The sequence below is a fragment of the Dermacentor andersoni genome, chromosome 3 (assembly GCF_023375885.2).
Source record: "Dermacentor andersoni chromosome 3, qqDerAnde1_hic_scaffold, whole genome shotgun sequence".
In the NCBI taxonomy this organism is placed as follows: domain Eukaryota; kingdom Metazoa; phylum Arthropoda; class Arachnida; order Ixodida; family Ixodidae; genus Dermacentor; species Dermacentor andersoni.
Window position 1 is genome coordinate 109,304,581 of NC_092816.1, and position 16,807 is coordinate 109,321,387.

The following is a 16,807-nucleotide window of genomic DNA, read 5'->3' on the forward strand; positions in this document are numbered from 1 at the left end:
AGAACGCGCGTAAATCATTGCGAAGTGCTGCATTTGTAGCGCAACGCACTGTTGAATGCGATCGCTTTGCAAAGTCGTTCCAAGCCAGAAGACGAAGTTTAGGCGAATCCCCGCATACGGTCCGTCACGCTGGCTGAACCGCCATGCTTTCGCGCCTCCCATACACACAACGCATGCATAGTGACAACCTAAGAATTCGGTGAGAGCTCCACCCACAAAAACGCAGTGCGTCTGCCCTACACACAGCTCCGAGAGAGAGGCGAGCCAGCTGCAGGGTCTACACTCACGGCCTAATGACTTGGCTCTGGTAACGTACAAATGATACGACAATCGGATAAATAAGCGCTCTTTGTTTCAAGCTAGAAATGTTACCCTCTGGCTGAGCACTGACACCAGGACCAAGCAAAAAAAAAAAAATTTGCTAAGACGTTCAGGTTTCATCCTAAAACCATGTGACACAACGACAGATCTGCAGGGAGTATATAAACACGTTTTAAACGTGCAAAATTGCTTGACGCCACGAATGTAAGCGAGGCTAACTGGCATGGCGCATCTATGCAAATTGTTCGAGTTGGACAGCGCACATATAACCTTCGGGACACGTCCACAGCAAGTGCTGTATAGGTATGCGTCCCGCACTGGCGCAGGACAGTACAGGGGCATCTAGAGGAGGTGTCGCTTAGAGTGTCTAGTGTCGATATATCCTTATCGCGCGCGGATGTACTGTGTGACAACCGCAACTCGCGCGAACTTTTCGGAGCGAGATACCACTTCCTCTCGACGGGCGAGGCCACCAGGGAAGTCAGAACCACGCGGAGGTATGTGAGCTCGCGTGGCATGCGCCGAATAATTTATTTCCCAATGTCCATTGTTTCACCTAGAGTGCGGAAGCACGAGCAGAATCGAGGCAACGGGTGCACGACCATGCAGGGACATCGCATATATGTGCGGTGTCTGCCGAGCGGTATGAGCGGGAAGATTTGATCGACGAATCCAACAGCCTCGAACCGGGCACATGGATAAGTCGTCGCACAGCTGCGAAAGCCCATCGCGACACGAGCTGAACGACCTTCGCGACGGAGTCGGCCCGCCACTTGCGTCGAACCGGTGCAGAGGATCACGCTTCTTGGACGTTGCACTTTGGCGATGGGCAACAGAGCGGTCGGGCCACTGCGGAGTGCGACTAGCTCCGCCAGTGCCGAGATGATGGGTGCGTGTCCAACTCGTGAGAACACGTCTGCTTTACATCTGGATAGGAAGGACACACTAAGGAAGTATGAAGTATTGCCGAACTCGACCCGGCATCATCCGCATAGGCACTTATATCTATAGGTCTGGCTCGTGGAAATGTACCACCCGCTTCGGGGCCAATCTCCGGTGTGGTTGTGTGCCAATTTATGAAAAATCGTCGTCGTCATCATCAACAACAACACGAGGCGATAACCTCGGAGAGCGAGTTATGACGTCGGCACGATAGAAGTATGTATAGGTGCGGTTCTGGCCTAATCGTTAGAGCATTGAGCTCGTGCGCTGCAGGGGGGAACAGGTTACGAGCTATTCGGCAAGACTGCAGCAGCGCCAGCACTCCGTCAAGCAGCACCCATGGACGGTCAGGAAATACCGGGAGGGTACACAAAAGAAAGAAAGAAAGAGAGAGAGAGAAAAAGGTGTTCGCATAGAAAAAGGCGCGTTCCACGATGCTATATAGACGGCGCGTGGTGCGGACGAACTCTGAACGGACAAAGAAAGAAAAAAAACAGATAGCTTGTATCCAGTTCTTAGCTGATTATGTCGCCCATTTACCCGACTTGTATACACAATCCAGCCTAGTACCGTTCTCTTTTTCTTCCTTCTCCTTCCTCGTAAGATTCACTTCCTCGTCGCGAGCGCATGTCGCCGCAACTCCCTTCTGTGACGCTAATTACATTACGGCGTCGCGACAAAAACCGTGCCTTCTTCAAAGCGTCACTTTCCTGCTCCGCTTCGCCCGCTGCAGGAATTAAAAAAAAAAAAAAAGGCTACGCGGCATCTCCGCCGCCAAAGGGCATAGCGAACCCACTGCGTTTGGCGCGGTGAAAGTCGGGAAAGAAAATCGCGGGTTAGTGTAAATTAAACCAAGTGCGAACACGGTGGTAGAGAATAGAGAGAATAGAGAGAGAGAGAGATGAGATGAGAAAAGGAAGAGGTAAAGAAACTTAACCACCACTGGCCTGTTTCTTGGAGTACAAGCCCAGTGCAGCCGTCATCTAAGGAGAAAGAAAAATGAAGATACCGTATATTTTCCAATCGAAGCCCTTTCTCTTACTTTTTTTCTCGCGGTGATGACGATTAACGTGGGAAGAGGTAACGTTACTGGATTCTAGCAACGTCGGACACTAGTGCCTATACAGAATCGAAGCAGATTAAACGACATCACGATCGCGACGTCGTTCGTAATGTCTTCCGTGCACTCGGACTTCGAAGTCCGAGTGCACGCACGAGGCTTCCGAACCACGGAAGTCGCCGAAAAGTACAATGTTCACTGCACCGTCGATGTCACAGAGGAGATTGAAAGGGAGGAATACAGTTCGGCAGCCCACGTGATTCGTAGGGCAGATGGCCGACGGTCTATTAGAGAGTTACAGAATTGGCGTCAAGGGAAGGGAATTTATTCTTTATTTTTATTTTATTTTAGTAATACTGCCAGCCTTCGTTTGAAGGCCCTTGGCGGGAGTGGGTGTTACACGAAGCACAGAAAGGTACAAGGCAGCAATAATACAGGGCAATAATAACAAAACACGATTGTGTGACGCCAACAAACACCCCACTTAAAGACAAGGTCAGGTTCAAGGATCCATCAACGAAGGATGCTCCGCACTTTATACATGTCCAAGCCTTGTACACGAGTGATACGCCCAACGTTCATATTGAAAGTGATAACATCGATAAATTAAGCGCCGTCGGAGAGGGCATGCGTGAGACGACAGAAGAGGACCATCGGAAAGGCACTCAGATTCGGCGGAGCACACCTATGTTCGGGAAAACACGGTAGGCGGGTAAGCAGCCAGTCAGCGAAGTAAGAGGAACCTCGAGAGTAAAGTGGAAAAGGCCACGGCGGGGAGCAAACAGGACGGCAAGCCAGCAGCTCTCCCCTCTCCACGGTTGGCCAGCCTCGGCGCACACGCCCCATGCAGCCGCGCGCGTCGCCTGCTTTTTATCGAAAGCGGAAATTTCGGCCACATTCTTCGTCGTCGACAGGGAAGGCAGGGTCTTTCCTACTTGCACCCGTTTCTACTTCGTTTACGCGGCAATTTTTCGACGTCTCCTCCTTCTTTGTTTTCCTCCCCTCGCTACCGCTTCGTTCCGTCTATCTGTTTGGGGTGGTCCCTCTATACCGTGCGTATAAAGGCGAGTCGCGACGGTGAACCACGGAAACGAAGGCGAAGACGAACCGACAAGACGACGACGCGGCTTTAGGTCACGTGTAGAGTAAACTCCGGTTAAGCCGACTCTTCGGATATGCCGAACAATCCAATGCGTATACATGCAATGCGCCAGTTGCGTACACCGTTCTCCAGGCTGTGGTATACGGACAGATCGATCCTCGTTGATCGCTGCCCAAGAAGGACATCGCTCTCTCCGCTCAGGTCTATGAGTTCACATGAACGCTGTAGCTCGTCGCCGTAAAGGACGGTCGCGGACCTCAGTGCAAATATTTTCAAGCAATGTGGCCACCGTTACCGGCAATCAAATCCGCAATTCGGGCCTCACGTTTCCACCGGCCGCCAAGCCGCATGCAGCGGGAGGGAACGTCTTCATTTTAGCGCGTGAATTCATCGACATAACACTCGAGCTCCACGCGCCTCTTCTTTCTTTCTTTCTTTCTTTCTAATAGCATGTTTTGCCAAACAAGGGGCGCGTTCATAAAATCATGAACCGACACTGATATTTGTTGTTGTTTTTGTTCTTGATTTCTTTTTCTTAGGCTCATTTTGGACAAAGACATGCAACGTTCTTCCGAGTTGACACTCGGGGGTCTGCGAGCCCCTCGGTGTATAGTTGAAATATGAACCAACCGCGTATGAATTTCCAGGAGGGAAATGAATAATAAAGCACAACAGCTAGGACCGAGAACGTCAAAGAGAAGGCGCTTCGCGACACAACGATCTCTTTGTACAGGCGACAAGAGGGGAAGGAGAGAGGGTGCTTCTTTCTTCCAAGCCATGAAACGAAGACGAGCGAGCTTATCGCGAATCGTCAAATCTATCCCGAATACAAGTGCGGAGATTAGACAGCTCCTCGCAAAATTATACAAGCAAATGACGCGACGCGCGGTTGCGTCAACTCAGCGAGATTATACCAACCTCGCGCGATTGTATCTGAGATCATCACGTGACGGCATGCATACTACACAGAAGGCTGATCGCACTCGGGAGAACGGCTGCTCCCGTGGGAAAGAGAAGGCAACGCATACGCGTTCGGTCCCACAAGATGCGTCTATAAACAAGGCAGCTAGCGAAGTGTCGCCGCATTCATGGAGCTGTAAACACGCTAATGGCCTTGGGCCACATCGCCGATCGTTTGTGCCTTGTCACGTCTGCGGTTTGCGCTTCGGTACATCCGCAATTCGGTCATGGCGTCGGCGTTTCGCGTCGTCTGTACAGCAACCGTCACGAGCAATGAGATGACGTTTTGAATATTGATTTTTTTTTTGCGTTAGATCGAGGTTACATTGAAACCTGCGAAAAAATAATGGAAAGCTGGGTATACTCCTTAATGCACGATAAAAACGGACCCAATAATGCACGCAACAGTTTAATTACGAGCAGGTAGCACATTAACAAGCCTGAGGGCACTACAGAAGTACGACACGCTTCGTTTTCTCGCAAAGGAAGCTCGCGCTTCACCGTTCTCCGCGTTCTGGTATCCAGCCAGCCGCTGTGCTCATTTATCTCACCGACTTCTTGCGCGTCGATATAAAGCACACGCGCGGCCTTATACACACGTCGGCTTACCTCGGACATGACGGACATCTGTCGACGTCGCCTCCGGTTATCGTCGCCTTCTGACGCTCAGCATAACGCGTGCCTCCTTTTCTTTCCCTGGCGTGCGCTTTTTCTTCGTTTTCGTCTATACTCGACTCGTGACGAAATAACGCAGGGGGTGTCAAGTCGAGAGCGCATCTCTACACATCTCTCCCGTCCGGCATTCCATCACCGCCAGTTATCCCCTCCTCCTCCCCCCGCCCGACCCGTATGCTGCGCCCCGGTGCTAAAACTCGCGGGGCCCAGCCGTCTCTCAACGTTACGCTCACTTCCTTTACACCCTCCTCCCACCCACCAACACAGCTCGCGCACGCGCGAGCATCGCACAATGCGAGCCGCACCGCAGAGGAAGCCATATGCGCCGCGCGCCGATGCAAGCGTGTTGCAGCAGATGGAGAAGGAGAGCTCGCCGGCCCGTAGCCCATTTCAACGCGCGTATACGCGGATGACAAGAAAGAAAGAAAGAAAGAAAGAAAGAAAGAAAGAAAGAAAGAAAATGCAATACGAAAGAAAGTACGACGCACACCGGATGGCCGAGAGAAAGCCAACGGTGCAAAATATATAGACGCGAGCTCGGGCCCGAGTTCCGAAGTTCCCGTACAGCTTGCCGTGCGTTAAAAAGTCGTGCACAAAACGAAACGCCCGGGGTTCGCGTTATGTACCGCTGTATCAACGCGCCCGCGCACCGCCACTCAACCTCTGCAGAGTGCCCTTTCCCCCCGCTTCCTTGGTGCCTGCCGCCAGGCCAGCTGGTGGTCCCCTCCTCCGATTCTCCCTTCCGCTCTAATGCTACAGGGGAAGTGGGGAGGAAGTGCAAAACGACAAATAAAGAAACTTTTTAAAACGAAAGCTTGCTGGCGGGAAGATCGGGGGAAATTGAAGGCCATATTCCTCGGGTATACCTGGTTCCTCTCTCTCCTCCCCTCTCCCCGCCGGGCATTGCACAGTCTACCTCTCGCGTCGAGGAGCCATCAAGAAAGGATCGTCACGCGCCCAGGAGCCGAGACCGGACGTCCATATAACGTTAGCTACATCCCCGTGTCGGCGCGCGTGCGTGCTTGTGCGTGTGGCGGGGATAGCAGCAGCAGCTGCCGAGCTGGGTTGCAGCTGAACTGGAACGGCGGGGAAAGAAAGAACCGAGTTGGCGGCTTGCGATCGAAAAACGAGAGGAAAAAAATAAAAATGAAGAAGAAATGAAAGAAAGGCGCCAAGAAACGGGGGAAATTGAAGAAGAAAGCCACGAGTGCGCGGAGCATTATGGCCCGCACGCAGCTTGATCGCTCCGTGCGCGGGAAAATGTGTCCCTCGAATCGGCCAAACGTACTCGGGGCATTCCCCAAACTTTTTTTATCTTGCGGTTGTTACCGTTTTTCTTTTTTAGTATTTCCACTTCATTTTGAACTCTAGCGGACGCCAACGAGCGGATAAATGATTGAGAAAAAAGAAAGAAGAAAACGTTTTTTCGGAGAAGAGTGCAACTCCAACACGTTTCGTGACGAGAAGACCGTCGAATGACGCCGGTCGCGTTTTCGTTCGTTCACTTCTTTGCGCTTTTTTTCCTGGGGGCGAAAGTTTCGTGACACTTACAAGAAGACTTTCGCGCTTCCTCTTTCCCATGCCTGCCAGTGCGCGTTGGTGTAAGTTTAAGGGGCTTTACGTTGGTGACCTCTTTCACGCTCCTGACGTTCGGCACACTGCCGACGATCTCACTGGCCGCGTGGACGTCTTCTATATTAACGCTACGCCTGCGGGCCCTTACAATAACGATTTCAGACAGTCAGCGGTTCTCTACATCGGTTGTCGAGCAAGGGCGATGCAATGGTTCGACACGCCTTGCACTTACTGAACTGGACTAGCCCAACGCACCTCCTAAACTTGTTCAGGAGCCGCTGCAACCTCGCTATTCGTTTCACCCACGCTTGTGAAGGTCTGTTGCAAAATTACGCGTACCACGTGCCTGCACATCCCGTGGGGTGTACATAGTATACATGGCTCGTGCAGGGAAGATGCCCGGGCTGCTTCTGCACGAGCCACGCATAACTGCAGCATTGTTAACTGCGGGAAACTATTCAAGTTCGACCGAATGAGCGGGCGAGTCGAATCGAATCGAAGTAAACGTTGAGGACAGGGGGGAAAGAAAAACCCGACGGCATCGCGCACAGATCGCGATAGCGGATTAACGGGGCACGCCCGATTGCCGGCGGATATATATACACTCATGCCCGTGGCGGTCACGCTGCAGCTCACCAAAAGTGTTCCCGCACTGTATACAGGCGAGAGGAAGTGGACACACACGCGGTTTTCGCGGAGCACAGCTGCACTTGTCCGTGGAGACGCGCCCCGACTTCGGCAATCACCGCCGCGGCCGAGAATGCACTGCGCTACGTAGCCGCCAAGACAAATGTACGCCAGGCAGAACCCATACGAACAACATCCGCGCGCATTCGCGAAACGACTCGGGAGGCATCGGACACCGCGCTACAGGTGAAAGAGACTACAAATTTTTTTTCGACGAAGTGCAGACATGCTTCGGGTGTTTACACGAGCGAGCATGCTGCGCCGGGCGCCGCCTTCCGCGAGCTGGCCCGTTTCCCGTCGGTTTCTCAAGAATCGACAGGGGAACGGTCAGGGTAAGTTTCTTTTTTTTTTTTTTCTACGCAATCACATACGCTCTCACACGGTTCAGACCTGTCCTAATTTTAGACAGCGCACACCGCGCCAATCCCCCTTTCTGTATTTCAGAGTCTTCCTATACTTGCGGCAAGTCAAATAAAGATCCCGCATCGTTGTCCCGATCAGCCCAATTTTTTTGTGTGCGTTGCAGTATGAAGGCTTCTCCCGGCGATCTTGCATCAGCTGACCCCGTCCTACATTGCCTACAAGTTTCCTAATTTCAGCCCACCATCTTGTTCTCTACAACCCTCGACTGCCTTTACCGCGGCTTCCCCTGCAGCATCCACTCAGGAATGCCTAAGAGACCACCGGTTATTTGGCGCGTGAACAGAACATCTTTATTTCAAGCGGGATGGCTCTTCGGCCTATGAGGGGTAAGGGTTCAGGGGAACGGATCGCATACTACGATGCACAACTACGGACCCTCAGCCTTATATATCGCTCCTGAAACTCATGTATAGAGGTATATGAAGAGCAACATGTATTAGAGGCGCAATATAGAACTGGGGTAATTGGAGATCGCAGGGAGAGCCCTTCGTCCTGCAGTGGACATAAAGTAGGCTCAGCTGCAGCTGATCTGCAGCATGCGCTCCAGCTGAAACAGAGAGCAAGAAGTGACGCATACAGAACACATACCGACAGTCGTTGTGATATCGGGGATACATGGCAGCTATATATATATATATATATATATATATATATATATATATATATATATATATTGAGGAATGAGCGCCATGTTTAGATATAGGACGACAGCATAAACGCGAACATTGGGAGACGATCTCCTCCATGCATGCAGTGGACACAAATATACGGCGACGATGAAAAAGGTAACAATCCATCGGTCATTCCCGTCCATGTCGGCTATAGAGGTGTACGAGTGCCCGTATTATGCGTAGTCACGCGCTCTACGTCATCCTTAATGAATCCATTAAACCTCGTCCACCTTAAAGGCCGCATCAGTGATTATACTTACAATATCCAAGCGGCACTACATCTAAGATGTGCGGCGCAGGAGCGCGGCTAATTGAATTTAGCTCCGATGATTCATTATCATCGTCGTGACCACAACCGCCAATAACCTGAAGTCTAAGAAAAAAAAATAAGATGTAGCGGCGGCGAGGAACCAACTGTTTCTCGACTTGCGCAACGTTCGGCCACGTCCCCCTAATTAACTGTAGCCACACGCCGAGGAAACCCGCGGAGCGGTTTCACGATCCCTGCATTGTGTCCCGCTTGCAATACGCCATCAGTTGGCAGCAGCCATACGTATGCATGCATCGCTCGTCATGAGCGTACAAAGTGGGAGAGCTGTAGGGCCCCTAAGTGGGAAAACGATTTTGCAACCGCAACCCAATCGCACTTGCGCTGTCAGCGCTTTTTTTCTTTCTTCCCCCTTTTCATTTGCACATCGCGACGATCACCGATCCACTGTTGCTGGCACTAATGTAATTGGACGCAGGGGGACGGAAAAGAGAAAAAAGGCCGACGTCGTAAAAAAAAAAAAAAAAAAGCAGCCACAACAGCGACGGCCGTTCTGTGCGGCATGTGAATACAGAGCCGCGCGAAAACAGCAGAAGGCAGCAGCTCGGCACAGAGCATTTCCAATTCGCTCCACGAGAGGCAAGTTACTCTTTATACGTTTGGCGGTGCAGCACAAAACACGCGTCTGCACGGGCCGTTTTACTGCTAGCAAGCCAACGCTGAAAAGACAACGCACAAATGGCCCCGTTCATTCACTTCGTTTTGGAGACAACCGGCGTAGGATGAGTGGAGTATACAATAAGCTGAAGTCAGCGGCGAGCGCCGTTTCCCTCGTCAACATATTGGAACTCTCTTGCCGTTGGCTGAGCAACCTTCCCCGTCACGGTCGCTCTACTATGCGGTAATCCTGTTATATTTTGCTGTGCAACGGAAAGCGGTCACTTCTGCAGTGCCGATCCGTCGCCACCTCGATAGAACGCGGCCATAGCCGATACAGAGCGAACACGCCGCGATCTGGAAACGTCCATCAAGGTTAACGATCCAACAGGGCACGTGCCGCGTTCGAAACTCTGTTTTCGTTGCCGAGGCAACCAATCACCATCTTGGCAGGAAACAAAAAGCCGGACCACGGCCGTGGCCGGACTTTGCGCGTGTTTCGCACGGCCAGCGCTACGAAGAAAGAACGCTGACGTTCTGTTTTTCGATACTCTATATATACCTTGTTTATACCGAGCCAGTTCAGTAACTTACAAACGCTCGCTGTGTGCATGTTATGTGGTTTTGCGTGCCAAAAAAAAGGAAAAAAATTTGAGATACAGAGTCGCTACGCGAGACGCCGTACACACGCTCGTGGGCGGCACCGTATGAATTTCGGCCTCTTGGGCTTTCTTAACGTATGCCAAAAGTCCCGTACACGAGTGTATTTTGCTTTCTTCCCTGTATATGTCGCACAATGCGGACGCCGCAGCAGGGCATCGAACCTGCAACCTCGTCGTACGCTTGCAATTTATATCGGCGCCACAGGGGTCATCTTAATCTTAAACAATCGAAGGGCTACGTACGACGACTTCAATTTCGCCGCTGCATGCCACGCGTTTTTTTCTTTTTTTTTTTAACATGTGTAATGCGCGGTTGCTCAGCAGTGGCTGTGGCGTCGCCGCTGGTCGCGGGGTCGATTCCTGAACGCGGCGGTATATATACGAGGCATTCCGATGGGAGCGCAATGCAAAAGCGCGCTCGTGTATAGTTGGATTCAGCTGCATGTCAAATAACCGAAAGCGGTCAGACTTAATCCGGCGTCCCCCCCCTACCGCGTCCCTCGCAATAGGATTACGGTTTCGGCACGTAAATAAAAAACCCACAATTTAATTTGAATTTAGATTTCTTTCGTAAACAACGCGAAAGCAGAAAGTGTCCAAATTAATCCGGAGTCCCCCGCTACCCTCATAGGACACTGTGCAGTTTAGAGGCGTTAAGCGCCACAATCGAACGTTAAAACCCGTCCAGCGATCTGGCGGAAAGGCGTCCTCGAAACGCCACGAACGACGGCACCGCAAATCGGCAGGCTACATGCAGCACTCACTGGAGCGATCGAGGACATGCAGGCGTTCGGATTCCCAGACAGGCACTGCGGATCACCGGAGATAAGCGCGATCGCGGTCACGAGCTCGTCGGTGTGACTCACTCACGGCCCAACATGTGCTGCAGCTCTAGCGCAATCCTGGCTGTCAGCCGGCGTGCAAGCGCGCAGAAGTTTCCCCCGCGCGCATTCTTACCTAGAAACTGGAACGTCATCAACCCCCTTCCCCCTTTCGCTTCGCGAGCGGTTTTGGTGAAAGCCTCAACTGCAGTTATTCCAGCTCACGTTACCGCAATGTCAGTAACAAAGTGAGCAGAACTCGCGAGACAGGTAGAAGACGAAAAGCGAGGACTGATGAAAAACACGCCGACAAGCGCTTCTGCAGAGCCGTCAGCAACAACGCTTCCTCGTTTTTCTTTTTTTTTGAATGAAGTAGGCGGTCGACCATTTCAGTACATGCCCTAAAGACGTGCCATGTGGTCCTCGCTCTTAAGTGTTACACGAGGGGTATTGATTAATTAGTCAATGCTAAGTGAAGTTATCTTAGCGCACTAAATGTGAACGGCGTGGGTCTATTGATGACTGTCCGTCTCGTCGGCCTGATGCCAAGGAACGTGTCAGAACGTAGACGTGACATTTACGGCAGTCCATACTCGTCGTAACACTGTCCGACTTCGGGACCTGAGTGCTTCATGTGCGATTATTATAATTAACGACCAAACGCGAACATTTAGATTTTGTTGGCTGACCTCGTAGCCTACAGTCGATCACGCACATATAAAGATGCGGCGCCTCTCACTCACTGGTCGATTTCAAGCCGATCGCGAAACTATAAACCAATCCATTGTTTATATACTGAACCCACCGCCAGGCATGTCAATATCGGTGCTTCGTAGGTACGATATATATGTTTCTGTAGTTATCAATAACCATCCCAGGCACGTCGCCGTGGTATAATCTTCGAGAGCGCGGAGAGACTCGGTCTCAGCGAGCAGGTACGAGTCGCGTTCCAAGCGTTTTCTCAAGCATCTCGCATGCTCCTCACCTCGAGCTTCCGCGAGTACTCCTCGGTGAGTCGTTCATTCTGGCGGCTGAGGTCCGAGTTTCGCTCGAGCAGCTCCTTGCCGATCTCGGCTGCCAGCAGAAGGTCCTTCTCCTTCTGCGCCAGCTGAGAGTAGACGTCGCCGGGCTCCGCCTCGTCATCGTCGGGCGCGACGTCGCGGTCCCGGATCTCGTGCAAGTAATCCTCGAGTTCGCCAAGCATGGACGAGTGACTAGCGCCGGTCGTCGGCTGCATCCCTTCCAGCCGGCACGCACACATCACAGTACTCACCGCCACGCATCAGAGAGGGCCGCGTCGCGCACCACAACCACACGAGCAAGAAGTCGCACTCAACAACACTCGTATATCGCATCAACCACACGGGACGCTCCGAGAATCCAGCGAAGTCGATCTGCGGCGGCGAAGTGTCAAGCACAGGCGACCGCAAGTAGTACGGCGGCTCGTTAGGCCAGTGACACCGGCGGCGGTTCAATCGCAAGCTGCCAATGGGTATCCATCAAGACGATGAAGTGGCGCGTCGACACCACCGTATCCTACCGCAGCTGTCACAAGCTCAATCAACCCCGGCGCCGCTGAAGGAATGTCGTTCCCACCTGCTGGATAGCGCTGCTGACGGCGATGCGGTTGCCGCCGCTCTTCATGTCAAATCTAGCACGTGGGTGAAACCGTGTGTTTCCACAAGTTGAAGCGCCGGAACACAGGAGACGCGCAAGTCACGAAGCCATGCCTCGGCTTTGGTCTCGAGCGCGCGTCTCATCGGACGTCCCGAATCTTGCCGCGCTCCGTACGCGACTGCTAGCTCGCCGATTCGCCCGGCTTCGCTACCTGACGCCGGTGGCCGAGAGGGAGGAGGTCGACCCGCCGCCAGAAAATCACGCAAAAGTAAAACAAAACCCGCCAAGCGCGCGCGCGCTGTCTCGAGTGTTCCCTCGTCTCCTCCTCTCTCACCAGGTGTGTGACTACGTCACGTTGTTATAAAAACGTCATTTTGTCGTCACGACTTTGTTGGCCAATCCTAAGGTTTCATTGCAAAATTCCGTTCAACATCTTGAAGCGTTATAGTAACGAGTTTAATGTTTTATCCTCAGTAGATAAAATTAACCCTACCATTGCTTTTACTTTTATAAATCAATAACTCAAGCGCTTGGCTTGTGTACAGCCTAATCAGCGCCTCCTCTGGCCTAATCCAACCATCTGTCCAGGCAACACTGATGCTGGCGGGCGTCGGTTCTTTTTAGATTTGAGTTGTTTAAATGCCGTTGAACACAAACCTCGCGGTAACTTCGAAGAAACCGCTCACTTCAATGGATTAGCTGCCACTAGTCATCGCCGACGTAAGTTCAAGCTTATAATGCAATACTTCACTCGCGTTTCGGCCGCAGTTCGAGTCCAAAATGATTTGACACCCAATTGTTTTTGCTGTCTCAACCGTTACAATGAATGGTCGTTCGGTTTAAATCCTTCCGAAGCCGCTGCAGCGGACGCCGCGGCAATTATTCCGTTTTAAATTTATATACAGTTAGTAGCATTAAATGTCGAACGTAAATCAGACACAACAATCCGTGACGGTAGCTGAAAGGTGGCGGCTTTGGAATCTTTCGCTTATTTCTTTTAGTTCGACTGCCATTTATAGCAAGTGAAGAGGCGGTGATGGAGGCGGCGGAGTTTAGCGGATCGAACTGGTGTGGGAGCGCGCTGACGCGCATAAAATTCTCCATCAGATAAAGAAACGGGTATTGTAATTTAACTTCACGAGGGCTTGGAGTCTGATAGAGCGTGGACACTGCAGTTAGATTGCTTCGATCCTCGTTTTCAGGATATTCGGAAACCATTTGTGTTTCCTACAGCGCTCCCTGTGATAGTTCTCACTACTCATCGTGGGTCCAATCTGCTGTGTCATTTAAACAAGCTTCGTATGCTTCTTAAATTAAGTCTTTTCCTGCATAATCTTTGCCGTTCGACAACAACCAGGTTTAAGAAAACACTCATTTTTCGTGCGCGATTAAAGGCGTAGGTGCGCCTTGTTTGTTTCTTTGAGAACGTTCCCTCGTCTGCGCTGTTTGTGTGTGATCTTCAGTGCGGCGTTCACCTACCTGTCTGCTGGTCGCGTGAATTGTTTGTCGGATCGAGAAAACGGGGGTGTCTTCATTTGCAACCTGATGTTCTACCAGTTTTATTGGGGTCAATCTGGGGAATGGTATGATAAAACTAGCGCGCCTCACAATAATAATTAAAAAAAGCCCTTCTTTCTGGCTTTTTCTTGCGGGTTGTTAATATCATGCATATCACGTTTTTCTTTAGAAATAATTTGGCCTAGTGAAAGGTTGCTTAATTAAATGTCAACCTTCATATGGCTATGCTTGCGAAACTCTCATGGACCATTTTGGAAATGTCAGCAAAGCCAAATAATCGTCGTTTACTGTGTAAAACTTTTCACATGAAGTAGAGTCTTGAAAAGCGTGCTAGCAGTCGAACCTCATTAGTTATTACCTATCATTTTCGAGCTCTATAATCCATGTTCTTTGCAAGTTATGAATTGGCAACAGCTCAATCAGAGGAACCTTTCTCATAGACACTGTAACAAATGTTAAAGAGAAAATACAAATGTTTTGAGCACCAGTGACAAGAGACAAGAGCTATATTGTTGAGAAAAAACATAAGTATATCAACTCTGATGATGAGAGGAATCAAGGCCAATCAAAAGATAAAGTATAAGGACAGCATCAAATCAATGGCTCAATAAACGCTGACGGAGAAAAGTGGACGGACAGGGCAGAATGGAAAAAGCTTGTCAAAAGCATTGACCCTCATGTATAAGTGCGCAGGGCAGACAGAACTAAGAATTTTCGATGTTCTACACAGTGTTAGTTATCTGTGAATTTAGCAGAGCATGTTGGCTGTGAATGGGAGCAAAATAGGAGTTGTGGCTGCTTGCTTACCACTGAGCCGCATTGCCCAGTATTTGCAGTGGCAGTCATCCGAAGCTCCCCTCCGTCCCCCGCCTCGCTTCTGATGGCATTAAAATTTGGTACCAGGTGGTACCTTTGAAGTTCACAGAGTGCTAAACATTTAAAGTTTTGACGACTAGTGGTAAAAAAATGATCGTTTGCAACCTCAGGTGCAAGGGACGCATAATTAAAAAAGAAAAAAGCTTGGAATGGCTTATTCTTATAGAGAGGAACTGCAACACTTTTTCAATATGGTAAGAAAATATTCACAATGTGTAGACAATGCTGCCATGAACATGCAAGCAAAATATTCCACTGCACGCTAGGGAGCTCACATTTTTGCATAAAAAGTTCGCCTGCTCTCTCCTATGGATTTTGAGGCCCCATCCCTTTTGCTGCTCTCAGTGACATCATAGCCAGCATGACAGCCCATAAATGCCAGTCGCTTGTGCAGCAAATTGGTAGCCAATCTCTTCGTGCTTGCAGTTTTCGATGCTCGGAGCACTGAACTTCTGAAATCACACTTGCAGCATGGACAGGGAACTAATAACATAGACTGTCCGACATGCCATTTCTTATGTTTTTTTTTTGGCAGAGTAACAAGTTCAAACACTAGAAAGTGCACTCTAAAAAGCCCCAGATGGTCAAAATTAATCTGGAGTACCCCAATTATGGTGTACCTCAATATCATTTGGTTCTTGCATGTGCTAGGCCATAATGAATTTTTCATTAAACACAACAAATGTTTCAGGGAAACTGTTTCTAGTTTGCTTTACTTTGTTTTCAGTGATGTGGACTGACGCCAAGAATACTTCAGTCTTCCACTAGGTGCTCACAAATGAGAAAGCTGCAGCTACCACGATCGGTGCTTGCAAAACAGCATCACAATGTCCGCATTTACGAAAATTGCTGCGTTATAAGCAAGCTTAATGCTTCTAGTAAACGAGGAAGGGGGGCTTGTTAATGTATCCTGCCCTCCTGTTTGCACCGCTTTGTTGCTCTTGGATGCCTTTGTCCTATGCTGTCTTTGAAGGCATTAAGAAAAAAACAGAACTTTGATAGGGGAGAAATAAAAAAAAATTTTAGATGTACTTAGATTTATGTGCATGTTAAAGAGCCCTAGGTGGTCAAATCATTCTGGAAACCTCCACTATGGTGTGCCTCATAATCAGATTGCGGTTTTGACATGTCAAACCCAAGAATTTGATGTATTTTAGTGAACCCTTTCCCTACTGCTGAAAAGTGTAGTCATCACCAGAATTAGTACCAATATAGCTGATGATATGTGCACTAGTCATAAGGCCATGTTACTGAAGGTATCAGGGAAATTTGGTACACTTTTTTTTCCTGCAGTATAGAAAGGATCAAGAAAAAAAACTGGCAGATCGCACGCCCTGTGGGAACCGATGTTATTCAAAGCAGTGTGCGGGGAGCTTACCAACTTAATGAAACAATCATGAGAGCACCAAGACCTATATGACATGCATGTCATTACCTATAATTTATGTTCGTTACACACTCTTGCCATACTATGCCAATTTTGGTGCATACCAAGATGTAGGGGCTGTCTCACGGCCTACATGATGTGCATGTCATAACCTATCGTTTATGTTTTTCATACACTCTTTTCATACTATGCCAATTTTGGTACCTACCAATTTAACAAAATGACCATGGGAACACCAAGACGTTGGCAACTAGGTAGGTAGATAGATAGATACTGTCAAAGTGGCAAATGTTCGCCAAGAAATGCTTCACATTTAAAAGCAAGAAACAAACAGTAGGCAGAGCAGTGCTATTGGTGCTGCGCCAGCTGAGAGGAAACACGTTGAGGAGGAATGGGGAAGTAAACATGCTCTTAATATTTCTGTTATCATCAGGCTTTTTTTCGAAAATTTCTATGGGAAGTATATTCATCGCAAGGCTTTGCAATTCAGTCTGTTTTTCAGGTTTTAAGTTTTGCAGGACCCATTTAACCGACTTTTACCACGAAGATGGGATTGTCTACCTGTCAAGTGATGGACGTACGAGC

The 16,807-nt window shown here is 49.8% G+C and overlaps 2 protein-coding genes across 5 annotated transcripts in view; one reads left to right on the forward strand and one right to left on the reverse strand.

Annotated features, from left to right (window-relative positions):
• Positions 1–12,750, reverse strand: part of LOC126539654 (BICD family-like cargo adapter 1) — a 196,909-nt gene extending 184,159 nt beyond the window's left edge. For both annotated transcript variants that reach the window (XM_050186534.3, XM_050186533.3), the window contains exon 1: positions 11,810–12,750. In XM_050186534.3, the coding sequence (XP_050042491.2) occupies positions 11,810–12,085 (276 nt within the window). In that variant the 5' untranslated portion in view covers positions 12,086–12,750. The remainder of the gene's footprint in view (positions 1–11,809) is intronic.
• A 308-nt stretch (positions 12,751–13,058) lies between these two features.
• Positions 13,059–16,807, forward strand: part of LOC126539620 (citron Rho-interacting kinase-like) — a 147,773-nt gene continuing 144,024 nt past the window's right edge. For all 3 annotated transcript variants that reach the window (XM_050186510.3, XM_055075061.2, XM_055075055.2), the window contains exon 1: positions 13,059–13,161. The gene's annotated coding sequence lies outside the window, so the exon portion shown is untranslated. The remainder of the gene's footprint in view (positions 13,162–16,807) is intronic.